Source organism: Aphis gossypii, chromosome 3, assembly GCF_020184175.1.
Source record: "Aphis gossypii isolate Hap1 chromosome 3, ASM2018417v2, whole genome shotgun sequence".
NCBI lineage: Eukaryota > Metazoa > Arthropoda > Insecta > Hemiptera > Aphididae > Aphis > Aphis gossypii.
In genome coordinates this window covers 4959835-4978560 of record NC_065532.1, presented here as the reverse complement: position 1 = coordinate 4978560, position 18726 = coordinate 4959835, and the positions used below count along the sequence as shown (strand labels likewise).

General features: G+C 27.8%; 1 protein-coding gene across 2 annotated transcripts in view; it reads right to left on the bottom strand.

Annotated features, from left to right (window-relative positions):
- The window catches only part of LOC114120056 (uncharacterized), a 110024-nt gene that overhangs the window by 80026 nt on the left and 11272 nt on the right, over window positions 1-18726 (bottom strand). For both annotated transcript variants that reach the window (XR_007604969.1, XM_050203513.1), the window contains exons 2-7: window positions 10211-10281; window positions 4887-5077; window positions 4657-4780; window positions 4457-4574; window positions 3311-3472; window positions 3092-3221 (exon numbers count right to left, since the gene is read on the bottom strand). Coding sequence is in view for 1 of the 2 variants with exons in the window: in XM_050203513.1 (XP_050059470.1) it covers window positions 3092-3221; window positions 3311-3472; window positions 4457-4574; window positions 4657-4780; window positions 4887-5077; window positions 10211-10281 (796 nt within the window). In the remaining variant the exon portion in view is untranslated. The remainder of the gene's footprint in view (window positions 1-3091; window positions 3222-3310; window positions 3473-4456; window positions 4575-4656; window positions 4781-4886; window positions 5078-10210; window positions 10282-18726) is intronic.

Here is an 18726-nt window from a genome sequence, read left to right as displayed (position 1 = left end):
AAGTTTATTTTTCAGTAGAACTTAAGTTTAAACATTTTTTATGAAATTTCAATTGATTATAATATGAAATGTAAATAGTCAAGTGTCAACAGTGACTTACACTACATAGTGAAGGGATTTATATATATTATTGTATATAATTTAAAATGTATACATAAAAGTACTTGTAATATAATTTAGATGAGTAAGAAATTATTGAACACATAGGATGATCAGGATGTATAAGTATTTTAAATTCTCTAAAAGTTAATGATAATAAAAAGAATTTACTTAATTGTTATTTTGAGAAATCTATAAAATACATTATAGACTCACTTCAGTTCATTATTATATAAATATAAAATATAAACCATTATTTTTCCAAAAGCTAATTTTTAAAATTCTAAGACTATAAGGTCAGATTAGGTATAACTAGGGTCCGGATTTATATGCAATAAAAATCTACAAAATATACAAAATTATTTTTGTTACTAATTAATAAATAGTACAATTATGAGTTAAAATATTATACAGTCGAGTCTCGATAACTCAAATTTCTTTTTGTCCCTATGGAATTTTCATACAATCATTGCAATATTTGTAATACGAAAAATACATAAGTCAAATTAATTTTTACCTCTCTTGAAATTCGAGTTATCGAGAATCGACTGTATAGTCCAAATATATGTGTAAAAAAGTAGGTATATTAAAAAAAAAAAAAAAATAGAATTTTTAGATAAAATATACCATACATAAAACACTATACAAGATAATGAACAGACTAAACTAAAACAACATACTGTGTTCCATAATATATTTTTTATAATATATGTATATAGACTGTAATGTAATGTTAACATGTCTAGGTACTTATAAATTTACCACTAAAAAATGCAATAATTTTTGTCATCCGTCAATAACTTATGAATGTACATTATAATGGGTTTTTTACAATTAATATTAGGTAGTTATACAGATGTAAATATGACTATTTTAATGAATAATTATAGAATTATAATAATTATTATTAAAGAACAGGGGTCTCCAACCTACGGCCTATGGGTTGGATCTGCCTCACCAGCGTTTTTGAACCACTTGCCCAAGATAATTTATTTTTTGAAAATAATATATTAGTAGGTACCTATATATCATCCATTCTTCAATTTATTTATCTTCTTATTCCTTTAAAAATGTAAGCCAGCAATGAAGAAATGTTTTTTCAGATTTGGCTAACAGTAAAAAAAAGTTGGAGACCCCTGTTGTAGAATATGAAAATGTATGCAACTATATGGAAATATTCAAGTAATATGTATTTTTATTCAAATATGCAAAATATATGAAAAAAATAAATAATTAACCATAAAATCTATAAATTATAAAACATTGGCAATAATAATCTCATTATTCTAGATTAATTGTAGAAGAACATACATTTCCATATTAATCCTGGCCCTAGTTATAGCTTTGAAATATTAACTGAACATAAATAATTATTACCTAATGTGCTTTAATAAATTTATATAATTATTTAATATTAAATATTCAATTTTAACATTGAGTTAACAAACATTATAAATTGTGTATTAATTAAATATTTAAGACTTTCAAAACATTTAGTTGTTTTTTTAAATTTTTAGTATTCTAAGTTACAATCTATATTAAACGTTAGAATTTTTTAACTATATTGAAATTACAAAATTAAGAATAGTTAAAAAAAACTAGAATATAACTTGGGTTTTTTTTATACAACTTTAATTAAATTAAAATATTTTCATAATTACTTTTAAAAATATAGTATACTATCTAATGATAAATTCAAATATATAAATATGATATATTTACAGATTTCTATATTAAAAATTGTTTTAATAACCATTAATATAACCTTACATTTATTGTTAAGGTTCCATTGATATTAGTAAAAAATGTATTATTCCGAAATCCATAATTTACCTATTTTTAATATCTTTAATATTTTTGCCCATACTACCTAATTCAAATGGTTAGTAATTTATTCAAGTAAATATTTTAACAATAATAAAAATACTTGAATTTACTTATATTCAAAAAAAAAATTACGTATTATAAATGGGAAAGAAAAAAAAGGAATACAATTTAAAGCAGCAATAATCAATTATGTTCGAAAAATAATTCTTATCAATGTGATCAAAACTAAGTATTTTCTTAAGAAAGCTTTAAAAGAAGTTACTCCTCATCAGTAACTCATATTTTTTTCAGAACATCATGTTTCAAAATTAGAATTTAACCCTTCTATTATTTTTAAATTATTACTAGTGTTGTGGACAAGAATATTTTTAAAATGATACATTAAAGACAAAACACTTGAAAACTTTTATTCTTAGATTTTACTTTATACAAAACCAATATATTTTTATCTTGGGGTTCTACAATACATAAAAAATAAGGTACAAAAGAAAGAAGAAATTTTTTAATGGTACATACCAAAAAAAAACACATGGCCCACTTTAACCAATCAATAATTTTGTTTTTTTTAAGAATATTAAAATATTATACTGAATATTATACTTGAGAATCAATCTATAGGCTTTAAAGATGCCATTATTAGTTTTATTAATAATTTGTAACCATTTTAAAATCTAAATATAATATACGTGCACAATTTGACTGACTATTAAGAAAATATTTCCAATAACAAAACAACTTAAAGTAAATAGACATGTTGCATAATATTGTTCTAGTAAAAAAATATAAAAAATAAGATCTATATTAAGTTGACTGGAGTATGATTATTAACTGATGTAACAATTTTCAAAATATTGACTATATACTTGAGCTGTAAAAATCTAAAAATTTAAAACTCCCAATAACTTTATTATTATTATTATTATTCAGAAACCAATCTTAATGGCATAGTTATGGGATCCCACTTATACATATAATTTACTTTAAAAGTATATTTAAATATTTTTAAATTAGAACATTTTATCATTCAAAATAATTCACAAATATAAAAATGAAATGTATAGGCCATAATTGTAATTAGGACTTGGAACATAGGAAAATGAGTTCATAAATTAAATACCTATCTAAAGATAAATCATAACTAAAAACAAAATTCTAATATAATAACCTAAGTAATGTGCATTATATATGGATGAGCAACTTTGATTCAATGATGGTTCTCGATAGTGTGGCAGTCTTTTGGAGAATTGCGCTATATGACGCAATATATTCAGTCTACAAACTTCTTCGTTCATACTCTAAAAACAAAATATATACATCAATTATTAAATTTGTTAGTTATAAACATTTATGTAATTTCATCTTAATGAATTGCTTTATCCCATACCAGTCTTTTAGGTGATAATAAATTGTCTGTCAAATTGCAACTATTGGGTTTTGATGAAGAGCCTGAACAAAAACTTTTTTCCAACTCTTTAATGTAGATATTTAATCGTTCAACATTCCAATCCTGAATTGGTGAAGCACTGTTAAGGTCACATCCAACTTCCTGCAAATAAAATTAATTAATTAACCAACTGTAGACAACATGATTTATTTATACATATCAAATAAAAAAAATATATAATCATAGGTTTAAAAATATTATTTCTTTATTTTCCTATTGAATATTTGTGTAGTAAATATTTTAATTATAATACAAATTAAATACATTGAAGTATATATTTTGAAACTACCTAGTAGTAAATATTTAAAACCTCTTCATCTATTCCAAGTCATTGTATTATCCATTTGTATTGATTCTTAGTAACTTACATATACTTCCTCGTTCTACTTAACCATCTCTAAACAGAGTTTGGTTTTTTTTCTAATTAAAATTATTTATTAGTTAAATTTAAGTATTAAGATAAATAAGATGTTTGAATTATTCACAACTAATTTGTATAGAACATATTATAATGAAAATTCAAATTGTTTTAACTTTTGATCTTTTATAAATTTAGTTTAATTAATAAATAGATATTTGTTTTAATTTCTCAATCCATTTTTCATCCTAACTTAAACACTAATGATACTATGACATAATAAAATAATAAGAATTTTTTTCTTAACAAGTATTTAAAATTTTAATTTAATATAAAATATTGAACTTGAACTGAAAATAAATAAAAATTAATAAAATGCTTAATAATTCAATTTGATACTTATTAAATTACTTAATTTAAAAATGAAAATACCTATAGGTAAAATATATATTTTTTAAACTAATAATAATAACTTTAAAAGAAATATAATTAACACATATTAATAAGAATTACTAATTATAATTCAATTGATTTTGACTTAAGTGAACTTGAGTAGAATTCAACTATACAAACTTTATAATTACATAACAAATAACAATAATATCAATTAGATTAATATGAGTACCTACTACTTAATACTCATTTCAACTAGTTTATGTATTTTTATTCGCAAATACTTAAAAAAAAATATTGAAATTTATATAATATGATATACGTGTGTTGCTTACTTTGCAGCTTTCGATCAAGTTGTTGTCCATCAGATACTGATAACTTGTCCTAAGACTGGACAAGAACTCGTAACTACTATCACCTCTCCAACAATCCTGATTTGTGTTTTCATTTTTCCTAAAACATTAATACGTTTTAGATTTTTTCAAACTGAATTTGTAGAATATAGTATTCTATTATATCGGTATAATATAATTACTTGATTTTTTTGGTTAGGCTGTTATACGGTCTCTGCGTCGCTTGCTGTCCATCCTCTACATGGGCCGTAGAGGGGTGAAGCGACGATAAAGAGAAACAGGTCTTGATCGAAGAATTTTCGAAGTCTGATGTACACATAGATAACAATACAAATGAAAATCGTTACATTATAATATTAAACGCGTTCAAAAGTTTTTGAACTAGGTGTATACACACGTGTACACGACTTACTCGTAGGCATTTTTTCGGTGTTCTTTTCGCGATATGGCATTGACTTAGATCTAATAATATATGGCACTGATTTATGGACGTTCCTCGTTGGAGGCACCGAAACAGAGCGGGCCAAGTGCCTGCTCAGCCGTCGGCCGCATCGAGGACTTATTCGACTATTGCAGTTCCAACAGTATTGACGCTCCTCCGATCTAAAAACGTCAATAACAACATAATATTACTATGTATAAAATTAATTTCGTAGCCACTAGCCGTACACTATACTATTTTTATTAGTTTTAACTGTATAATAGTGATTTTTCGGCAACATCGTAAAAATGTGTCCGATTGTCACTCACGTCATTTGCCGCTCGACGTAAATCGTTACATTAATACATTACCATATTATATGCTATATTTACTATAAATTCAATAAAGGCGCGAAAGTCATGAAGATAACTGTAAATCCAAGTTTTACACTATACCGCAGTTGTGGTATTCTATAGAAATTTTTTCAACTTGTATAGATAACGTGATACCAACATTTTGTCCCCTCAAGGTGGGTTTCCACTGGACGATTCCCGTTTATACGTGCACGTTTATCAACACGCTACCTACTCTGGTAAGCACGGTAAGCGCTTAATTTTAGCGATAAATTAACTTATTATAATTTGGCTCGACTCCATAGTGTAAATTCACTTTAATTAACTTTTAAAAGAATATCATTTTAAAGAATTATTTAATATGATTTAATATTATAATAAATAATAATATATCTAACATATTTAAAATTTTTAAATTTGTGGTTGCTGCTATCACTCAAATTAGACCGTTGGAACGGAAATAGTTAGACTAGATTCAACTTCATGGTATTGTGGTTATATATGTGGTAAGAACGTATAGGCTTTCTGGTATACCAAAAGCTTACCATGTATACCAACCAATCACAGAAAAGTATTTCTATTCTAAAAATAAATGTATTCAATTCTAAATAAAAACATTTTTAAGAACTATCATCTAAAAAATAAACATGTTGATCACTGTTTAATGAAGAACTATTTATCGAATTTCGAATTAGGTACTTCAACATTTCCAAAAATAAAAAAATCGCTTACTAAATAATTTACTCTAAAAAAAGGAGTTATTATTTGAAAAATAAAAGTTGATATCACTACGAGACACTGTTAAGTAGTAAAAAACAAATTCTAGAATTCGAAAACACGGCCGGCCTTTTGAGAATATCAAAAACTTCCAATAAATTTTGTATGAATGAAAAAATGGAAGTAAGCATGTTTGGTGAATCATTACATTCGTATACAAACGCGTACGACAGCCTTGGTCGAGGTATTTACAACAACCATTATTGTCTTTAAATTCAAAAAAATAAATAACCGATAAATTATGATTTCAAGTGTGTATAATATACAATTGTCACAAGCAGAAATAATACGATGAGACTTGTAATTTTTTTCCGTTTCATTTAACAAGAATAAGAACGAATGAACGATTTGTTCTTTCTTAGTGTGACGTAGACCTTGAAACTCCATGGAAAACATTTAAGTGCCCATCGTATTATTTCGCAATGTGCAAAGCGAACGGTCGTTCTCTACATAGACGTAACACACACTTTTTGAATCTCTATGAAAATACTTTGTTCCCGGCGACACGCAAGACAAATTCTACTTAAGTGACGCGTTTTTCAACGGATCGCGTCAGTGGAAGAGCCAATACAATAATCTTATATCCAGGCACCCCGGTAAATAATTTGCTACAAGCCTGTCTCGGAGGTGATACTATCAACCAGAATTTTTACACACTTCTCAAGACCCGATTACATTGGAAAACAAACTACGTTATAATATGACAACCACACTATAGGTTAGGTTAGGTATCGATTATTGATAGTTATCCGTTACTGCGTGTTTAATTTAGGGTGCTCAGACACTTAGACTTCCTGTTTTACGCCAATTGCGTGTTGCGATGTACCCAGAATATATATATATTTTAACAGCCAAATTATTACATTGCGTTTGATTTAAACGCCGATTTCTAGATGATAGTCGAACAATTCGTCTTCTAATACAAGATTTAATAATAGATTGAAAAATTGTCTATGATAATCGTCATAAAATTTGCCTAATTTATGCTCAATGTTTTATTGTCAAAGGGTAAAGACGCAAACGTTTAACGTTTATATTATAACTGAGATTGTAGCTTATAATATTATATATGATATCGTAATGGGAACGCATTTTTCAGTTTACTTATAAACTCGCTATAAAAAAAAAAAAAAAAAATGAAAATTGTAATGTAAATGAATAAACGTTTTTGTTTTCGTGTTTTTCAAACATCTGATATTATTAGTGTCTAACCTAACCTACATAGCTGCTAATTTGTGTGAATACCTACTAAACGAAAGCCGAATCACTATGATACTATATCATATTATACTTCCTCCAACGCAAAAGGTGAGTTCTAGCAGGAGGCGACGGATGTTAACAAGGACAAAAGATTCGTAGGTTAGGTAACTTACACCTACGTGAATAGTTTTATATATTATATAATATTACAAAATATATACAATAGTAATATAGTTCGGTTCGTGTCGACCATTCGCAAAACCGGACACACATCAGGTTAACACGACAAACGGTGTCGTCCCGTTTTTCCCATCGCGTTAACAGGGCCAGCGATTACGGAGTTTATACTACGCAATAAAACTGCTTTTACCAATTCAGCGTGAAGACGAATAGATGACCGGCGTGATCGAGACGACCGGTCGAAACTTTGACGCTGATATCGGCCTTCAGACGTCAACGCGACGAGCTCGACGTATATACCGTAGGCAACACCACGCTGCAAAACTGCAGCACGTACGATAGTATAATTAATACGCCGTGTCGACAAAAGTGCATTGCGTTCTTACGCTTTCTAGATTGTTTGCCATTTTCAACATGTATATACTACTCGATCATTAATACCTGCTTGCACTATTATTACACACGAGTACGTATAGGTACCTATCTGGTAACCACCTATTATAATGTAGGTTGCGCGGATCTGGTGAAAATAAATTTGGGATACGCCAAGAAAATATAAAAGTATACTACTTTGTAGGTAGGTATCTATAGTAAATAGTTTAGAAAATCCGTGTTTGTTATAAATTGTCCATAAGATCACACCGAACGCGATACCTATTGCGAGAAACCGTTGTACTATATACGAGAGGTCTATAAATTAATCACTAATCGTGAATTAAATTGTGTTAAAAATATATTTGTTATGAACACCACGCTATACCACTTTATACATGTACCTATAACATTATTTATTATTAAAAATCAATTTACTTTTACTTTTACTAAGTTCTATACCTAAATCATTATTATGTATAATGAATTCATTAGGGCGAGTAATAACGTATAAATGTACTCACATTTGAGAATTTGCAGTCTAGTATTATTATTTATTCATCATGATGTGTACTCAAATACTCGGATATAAATTACGCACTTTAAATCGATATCATTTTACGGCATTCAAGACTGGAGTAAAGTATAATATTTTATTTGATGACGATATTCGAATATTTTATTTCGAGTGTTTATAAAAAAACACCACTTGTAAACATGCGGATATAGATATTATATACGTTATTGATATGTTGTATCTTTTAAACGCTTGTCACATTAGTACGTTATAATCTGCTTTAAACAATCCTATTAAAAATAATACGGTATAAGCGTCTATGGTGAAATTAATAATATAAAATATTATATCAAATTATAGTTTACGATTATTGTTATCTATTACAATCATACTCTTTAAATTGTTAGTTACAATATTACTATACATACATAATACCTATCTAGTATCTATATCATATTTTCAACACCTGAAGCATAACCCACGATATGGGAATCTTACATAGTAGAACACATTATATATGTATACCGAATATTATAATATAACTATCTGATAAATGGATTTTAAACGTATACCTACGCCTAAACACCAGATTACGCTTTACATTCACCTTCACTTTTTTAATTTTAATTTTCATTAATCTGTTTTCTCTGTTATATGATGCATTTTAAATATATTCAAAGTGGATACCTAGGTCCTAGATCCGATCTACTGTTCACGTAAAGTGCATTTGCATACGCGTATCCAATCAACTAATATACGATAATTTTGCAACCAATTCGGTTTTATGAAAATCTATATAATTTTTGAATAAGTATTTCAAAATATTTACACCGGTAAACATATTATAAATAATATGTTAATTGCTATTTAGAAAAATTCAAATTTCAAACTTTTAATGTTTTAAGCTCTTATCGTCGTTACAACCGTACTAACAAATGTTCTAGTACAACAATATTGAAAAAATCTTAATATAAAGTAAAAAAATAAAAAAAATATTAAGTATAATATAATGATAATATTATAAGTCTATATATGGTATTGTTATAGAATAAGAATCATTTAGTTATATTTCATAAAAAATAAAAAAATATTATTTATAACGTAATCGTGACAATGAATAAAATCGTTTCTCTAATTATATAAGCAGACAATCTCATTACTAGGTTAAACACACAAGATACAAATAAGTAAATACGTATTATATATCTTTAAATACAGAAATAATTTGTGCAACTGTGTAAGTACACGATAACGAGAGACACAGAGAAAATGATATTTTGTGGTCACAGAAATGTCGTTTTGCTTACACACCATAATATGTGTAATATTAAATTACCATACTATATAGTTGCAGTATTTTCATTATAATTTCGTATTGCTGTATATACCTACTTAGTAATCTTTCGTCTATAACAGTTTGATATTTGATATCTCACGAAATGATGGAAAATATAAAATGTCAACAGTAAAATTAAATACAAACTAATAATAGTGATTTATCCTAAGGTTTAAAAACAATACATAAAAATAGGATATAATACATAGTAATATAGTATACTAATATTAAAAAGCCAGCAAGTGTAAAAGTGCACTGCTGTGGTCTTATATTTGTATATTATAATATACATTCGTATAATCAAGTTCTTACACTTAAATATTTTTAAAATAAGAATTTGCATAAATGTACTCATAATTAGGTATAAAGGATAAAATAGGGGTGAAATAACCGTATAATATTAAACGTAATTCTATGTTAGAAATATTTAAATCATCTGACGCGCGTAGGTATATAATATACTTACGCATAATATATTATATTTAATGTGTAAGCATAATTTATATGCACGCAGTGTTCCAACGAAATCGTTTCAATATTTATATATTATATGTATATATTATGTATGTATTTATAATACCTGTGTCGACAGTTTTTGGTTTTCAACGATCGAGGAGTCGTCTTGTTGGTTTTGATTGTTCGACATCGGTACTGAAACACATAAAAAGCATATATGCACATTAATATTATTCACACTAGCACATGCCACGCATCATCATGACGCCTGAAACAATACTAGCTATATATACAAAAGCCAGCCGTCGTATATGCCCACGACACAAAGGGTTTGAAAAAAAATTACGGATAGTCGTCCGCCAGAGGGAATGGCAAATCTTAATCTATAAGCGCACTGAAATGACAAAACGACACGCCCCAGTTGTCTTATAAAACGAATATAAAAATAAGAATGTATAGACAAGTCGGAATCCTCGGCACCTATATACGAGTGTCATTTTCATTTTTTAAAGTGATTTCACCGATTCGACGTAAAATTTACTTTTAATCAAGCTAAAATATTTATCATCAAAATACGTTTTTCTTCGATATGAAAGTCGTATATAAAATACAAGAGAGTGTATTGTCAAGGCTCACTCCATCATAACTCTTCAAAATACGATATCCGATACTATACGAGTACCTATATACAATATACATAAAGAGCAATCGTGGTGGTTGCTATTTTTTACGAATAGTAAAAAATATAATGCTATTCAGTATGCTACCTATACATTTTTAGGCAACAGTCATGTTTAACAAAATGCAAAAGATAAAAAATATTTAAATATAATATACTCGATGATGTCGAGGCGACAACACAAAGTCTGTTTTAAAAGTCATATTGTGTATACTGAGTTAAAAGTCCAAACAAATATTATTTAAAAATAAATAATCCAAAAACTTCGTAAAAACATAAAGGTAGGTAATAACATTAATCTGAGATAATTTTAATATTAACATTTAACAATAAATGAGGTGTACCGTGCACACCGTAAATGATCGTTTGACATTTAACCTAAGTATTTTAAAATTAAATATTTGATATTATCTAAAAATAACTTATAATATTATTGTTTACATAGTAAAACATTATTAAGTTTTCACTTACGTGATGTGTTTGGTTTACGTTTTTAATGAAACACGATGAAAACAATAAGACGCGATTCTAAAAAATTATAATACGTACACGCCCTATCATAGATAAAAATCGAAAGCAAAAAATGTTTTTTTTAATTAATTCACACAGACACGGCTGTATAATATAAAACCACGATTTCCTGTGTCGCTCTCCGGGTCGTCAGCTCGATCTACCTATATAATTTATGTGCATTTTCGTTCGTTCTCCACGCAATATCACCCTTGCCGCGATGACGTCATTTATAGCCCTCGCATGTTTACAACGTGTATAATACATACGCTGTATGTACACACATATATATATATATATATATAAAGGCCTTTGATTAGGAAATATGCCCTCCTGTAGCGAACGACGTATAATACATATACTATATAGGATATAATTATTTCTAATAAGTAATAATTTTTAACGGTCTGTTTATCGAGCAGTACCGCTACGCCGACATAATAATATTATACACCTCTTTATCGTAGACGGTAAAGCGATCGAGTATATAATATGATATGCCGTGTATACCCATCAGTCCTGCCCATCGTCCTCTAAAATACAGTCACATTTACACAGCCGCCCCGGTAATCGGTATAATGACGGGGTTCGTTGTTTGCACCGCAAACATCTTGTGGGGGACAACAATAGTTTACGCGACGATTTAACTTTATCGATATTACAAAACAGAACTCACTTACTCACGTACCTATTATGCACGAAAATGCCCAATAAATACACATGATTATAATATTATATAATGATACGCTGTATAGAGAATTTATACAAACGAGATTGCTTGACTATCGATCTCATACTGTACAATAATATAATGTGATATATATATATATATTATAAGAATGTCTACTATTCCGTTTTATTAGAAATTTCGCAGTAGAAATTCACTAAGACAAATCTACAGAAGTAAATCGAAACGTTGCACTCAGTGGAAATTTTTGACGTGAAGGTAAGTGAATAAAACCCGTCATGGTCATAGGTAAAGCCTTTTTTTTATTTTATGATTTTTCAAGTTTTTTTTTTTTTAGACGTTAAGTAAAATGGTTTTTTTTTACAGTTTATAGAATTATTTCATTCTAGTTTTTCTATTTTATTTTTTGATAAACAGTTTTATGTCAATCTTAAAATACTGAAAGAAGTACTATTTTTTTTTGTTTATAAAAGTCTTAGAATAAATTGTGAATATTCCTACATTTCTACACTTAAATGCATTCACAATTCAATAAACGTATTTAGACATTACTATTAGCAACACCTAAATTCTTTAATACGAATCAAAAACAAGTTATAATACGTCATATTTTCAAAAAATAATTCTGTTATTATACTTTAAAGTATTAAACATTGCTTTGCTCTTAAATCTGAATGCAGATAAGCACAAAAAAAACATACAACATTATAATATTTCCTTGGCTATAATAATAGTTTCACTATCACTGTCTACGACGCAGAACATGTTTAAAAACACTCAAACATATGATAATAATTGGTATACGAAAGCGGAAAGGCGTGGGATTGATGTGTAACGTTACATGCACATAATTACTAAGATAAACCATTTTAAACGTATTTAATGTTTGTACAGTAAAATATATTATATAATTATTAAACACTGTGCACACGAGCCAACACATATAAATATGTACCTGAACAATTTGTAAATATAAAAACAATAAAATAATAGGCTGATAATCAGATCTTTTACTAATAATATCATAGGCGTATAGTAATATTAATATATATTATTTATATATATATATATATATATATACTAATTTTTAAATATTCATAAAATTTGCTTATTTAATCAATTTCCTATTTGGTAGTTTACATTCCTAAATTATTATTTATTTATTAAGTTTAGAACTTTGAATTTATTATGTATATAGGTATAGATTTTAGATTCATAGGAATTATTAGATTTTTTTTTAAATATCCTTTAAATTTACATGCACTCAAAGAAGAAATATTTCAATTTTCTTAAGTATATTTTCCGAAAATGTTTTAGTACGAAAATTTCAAATAACTGCACAGTTTTAATCGAACCTTATTTACGAATAGAATCGTATTTTAAATGCCATGCTTATTGTCTATCATTTGTATTTAGAGTCAATATCAGGAGTTTTTCGTTGTTGAACTAAATTATATTGATATAGGTATATACTATATATGAACAAATAAAATAGAATAATACAATTACAAATCATTTAATATTTATACGTATACATACCATATTATATAATATGGTATAATTTTAAAGAATTTAATAAAACGTTACTATTTATGCATGGTAATAATAATTATTTATACCTAGGTATCTATAAATTTAAATTTGTATTTGGTCTTAACGAATTCGATCATTTCTATCTACAATTATATGGAATTTTTCGTAAGCATATTTTTTTTTTTGTTTACTGAAACTATATAACAAACCGGCTCACAAACATGGGAACAGAATATTAAAGCACTGCAAGAAACTTATTGGTACGCTTTCGTGAACATAATTTTAGAATTTAACGAATTAGAGAGAATATATTATATTTTATAATACATATTATACATATACGTATTAGTTATTATATTATAGTGCGTATATATGTCTATACAATTATAAATATTTTCCAAAATATATTCATAATCTAGGTATATACGTTTATAGTATATACCAGGGGTGGTCAAACTTTTTTTAGTCACGATCTACTAAACATATACTTCACTTTTGAGGATCGACTTCCATAGAAATTTTTTTTTGTTATTGAATAACTATAATAATTATTAAGAATCATATAGGGCGCGTGGACTTAATAAAAATAAATTCTAACATAATTGACTTTGAAATTGTCCACGATCGACTGTTTGGCCGCCCCTGGTATATACTGTACCTACATATTATGAATAAATAATATGTGGACCTGCAGTGTAAAGTCAAACAATATAAAAAGAATGAAAATAGATCATTGTGTACCAAATCTCATTGATTCTATAATAATATACTAGTGCATTATAAAATCAAAATATCAATACTTACATACAATAAAAAAAAATACAATGGTATAGACAAATAGTAATAGTGGTACATTATACTAAAAAATATGTACGCGCATAGTAAGTATAATATAAGAGTTAATATAATATAAAATATATGCTAACAACAAATATTGTACCTACCGGAATATTCGGAAGATAATTTTCAACTATATACACGGATATGGCTCCATATAGAATAAGGGGGCTATAGGACTGAGAATGTCATATATTATTATGTATTTATTTACATAATAAATAGTTTATTGGTCTTAAAATCCATAAAATAAAAATATAAATTGTTATAAAATCGCGTTTTCTATAGCTTATTAAGTACTAAAATTGTATTTTTATTTTTTTTTCTAAGACAATGTACCTACTTTGGATTACGAGATCCACGCCTGCACAACCACTACATAACCGATATAATCCGATTATTGATTTAATCTACGAAACCGAACACTCGAAAAGCGTATTAAAGTTGATGGTTATACTATAATCGACAACTTAAAACGATTTGTAGATAATTAACTCGTACACAAGTATTAACTCAAGTCAACGACCGCCGAGAAAAATAATATCATCTCAACAGCTCTCTATGCAACGACGTAGACGTCCCGCCGAGGGAAAAATATCGTCTCTCGATGGCGCGTCGAGAGTGGGATGCGTATAAATCAAAAAACTACTTGACGATGTCGCTGATGCGTGCCGCGGAGGTCGATTATGATGATCATAATATGATATAGGTACACGCACGTGGACTCTATCTAACAGCACAATGTACAATTATATCACATAGACACGCCGTTGTGACATTATTACGACGACGCACAGACTTCATATTATTTCAATATTTTCTAACGACCGAACGTACAATACGGCGGCAATATATAATCACCGGACAAGACTTTCGATACTAAGTTTCACGAGTATACATATTATAATATAATATACGGACAAGATCAACAGAAAATATGATAGAAATTCGGGTGGCCCCAGCACTAAATCCTGCGCACACTCTAAGGATTCATAAATTGTATTCATAGGCGTACTATTATATTTATATACCACTGCAGTAGCATAACCGAAGCTCCGATAATCTTTGGACTCCAAAGTTAGGAGCCGTACGTGCACGGCGCGATATTTGAGAAAGCGCGACCATCTGAGTCGCCCCAATACTGAGGGAATGAGAGCCATTGAAATTCTTCAATGCAAGTAGTATTTATACGGACAACTCTCTTTTCACTCCCCCTCCAAACATTTATCGTTTTATCAAATTTTTGTATCGGGAAAATATTCAATTTTTAAAATTTTATGATTTATTACTCTATTTGTAAATATATAAAGTAATAGATACAGAAAAATAAATTGTTGTTCTTCTTATTATTTACAATATGACTTATCTACTGAATTTTAAAAATCGGTCTACTGTATCGCCACTGTATCAGCCATGATGTACAATTATTGTACATATAGAAATTGAATAATTCTCGTGCACTCGCGGTCCCAGACGCGTACATGTACCTATCTATAATAATATGAATGGCGATGAGAAACGTCAAATGTTGAATGGGGTTAAATTATGAATATGTTTTAATAAACAATATTTAGATTTTAGATGCGTTTTATTACAACTAAATAATATAAAGTACAAAATATAACAATAATAATAAATCTACATCTTTGTGAAGGGCGATGATCACGTGAAAATCGAAAACGCTTATTACGATAACCATAATATACGATTTGTAATGTTAAATGTCAATACAATAATAATATTGACGTAAAAAAACGTCATCGAAGCTTGAGTGGCATATACAATTATTATAATATTGTATACCATTCTAATTATTATATTCAGTGAACTATCTCATTAGTCATATTATGAATTCTTATAATTTGTAGAAATCTTCTCAACAGCGAGTCTCACGTTATAACTTATTTGTTTATAAGACCGCATTGAGAGTAAACAAATAAACGAAAATAAATATAATACGAGGGTAATCTAACAAAGTCTATAAGTTTGTAATGACTTGTAATAAAAAAATGTACAACAGCAAGAACTGTACTGAACTACTGAAGTATAATAACTTTATAATACATACGAAGCGCATATCACATATAAGTAACTTTATAGATAATTTACTTATATTATACTATAATAAACTATCACAGAATTACACAGTTTAACTACACATTATTATATGATACCTGTTGTAGAATGGAATTGCTACAGTTGTTCAGGATAAGTAGGTACATAGAAGGGCAACGATGAGATAAGACGTGTTGCAACAACGTAAAACGTTAATTAATATTATCGTAACACTCATGTAACGTGAATAGGCGATGAAAATACGAACTATGATACATATATTAAGATTTTTTACGATTTAACGTTTTTCACAAGAAGCTAAATTCAACAAATATTTGTTTATCGGTAACATTAAATAACTATTATACTATATAAGTAACGTCCGGACATACAAGTGTTTTACAATCATGAAAACAAAATAATATTGAGTAAAAGCATGAGCTCATGCCCATAATGTCATGTGGGTACACAACAGTAATAATTTATTGTATTACCTATGCATAAGTTTTCATAAAATATACAGTTACAATATAATGTCACATAAAAAACGAAAACTAATATAGTATAATATTATACGACACAGATCAAACTATAATTGTGGGATTACGTTTAAAATGTAAATTGTAGCATCTACTTTATTTGAACGATGCGGCAAGTGCAGCCTAATTGTAGGTATGCTTATCGGTCGTTTACGTTATAGGTATACCTACACGTAAAGACGTAGAGTAACGGGAAACGAGCGAAAATAGAATATACTCAACTACTCAAGTGTATAACAGTCAATATAAATAATTATACGATTTAACATAGAGTGGTGCGATTTGCACATACTATCTGCATCTGTCAGTCGTACTTTTTTATCTTGTTTATTACAATTATGAATGTTTACATTATTTGCAAATTTGCAATTAGCATATTAAAACTATAAACCAACGAAAATGGAGCAATCGAAACGGCGTCGTGCAACTTGACAATTTCCTAGTAAAATATATCACTTACTTATTTTCACTTATTTAGTACGTAAAAGATTCGGAGTATAGAGTATAAGTGAAAATGATTGCAATACTAGACAAATTTAAGCATGATTTTTATAATTTTAATAATTCTGACTTCCCGAGTGTCTGTTATCAATAAGTTATACTAATTATGAAAATTTCAACACTATAATATTATTAATTGTTATTGCATTATTACGATTTGTAGTTGACAAAAACAAAATAATAATTAATTACCTCCAAAACGAGAACCAATATATTTAAATCAACGCAAGACACAATATTACAATGTTTTGGCAAAACAAAAAATAATAATAATAAATGGTTTGTTTTGTTTTAAACAATACGAAATATACTTTTATTTTTTTTAAAAAAGCGTCGTAGTTGTGAAAGCATGAGGTTCCTTATACGCAATATCCGAGCGCGGTTTAATTTTTAGACATGAACGAATAGTTTCAATCGAAATCATAATATCTCCTCCGAAATACCGAGATTTTCGCAACGAATATATACAAATATATATGCGACCATTGGGACCTAACTAGTTAACTATGTACCAACGAGGCCACGAAAACCACACGAGCAGTGCCGCAGACGAAAAAAAAATGTCTACACTGTGTACATATCGAGCTGCAATCCAAACGACAAAAACATATATACATACCATAGACATGTCTACAAAAATATATTATATTATTAAATCGAGGCCTCTGCAAATTATTTTACTCACAAATAAGTTAAAAAAAATAAATATAAATAATAAATAAAAATAAAAATATCTTATAATTTTATATGACCTTTTATAAGATATAAATGCGTATAAATAAACATAACTATAGTCATCGTGTATAATTTGTAGGTATATACTTACAGGGTTAATTTGAGACCACTCAACGTTGCATTTTTTTGTGCTCAAATTCTAATATTTTGAATTTTTGAGTTGATACCTCAAATATATATAACTATTAGTCTATATAGAGACTTTATTATAATTTATTCATTAATTTACTAAATGACATTATTATTGGTTTTACGATCGTGATTTTATTTGGATCTATGAACTCTATAGAGATGTTGACTTTTATATATATATATATATTATGGGTCATAAGTACACGCAATATATACATTATGAACAACTACACAATAAACATAGTAAGTGGCAGTTGTATTGCTTATAGAGAGTCAATAAAGTGCAAGGAATCAGTAATGAATGAAATATACAAAAGGTATATCCGATGCGCGTTTAAATTACCTCCAATACAATACTTGACAAACCTAAGAAAATTATGGTGGCGAGGTTCTATAAGTGATGATATTATAGGATCACAATTAGGTATACA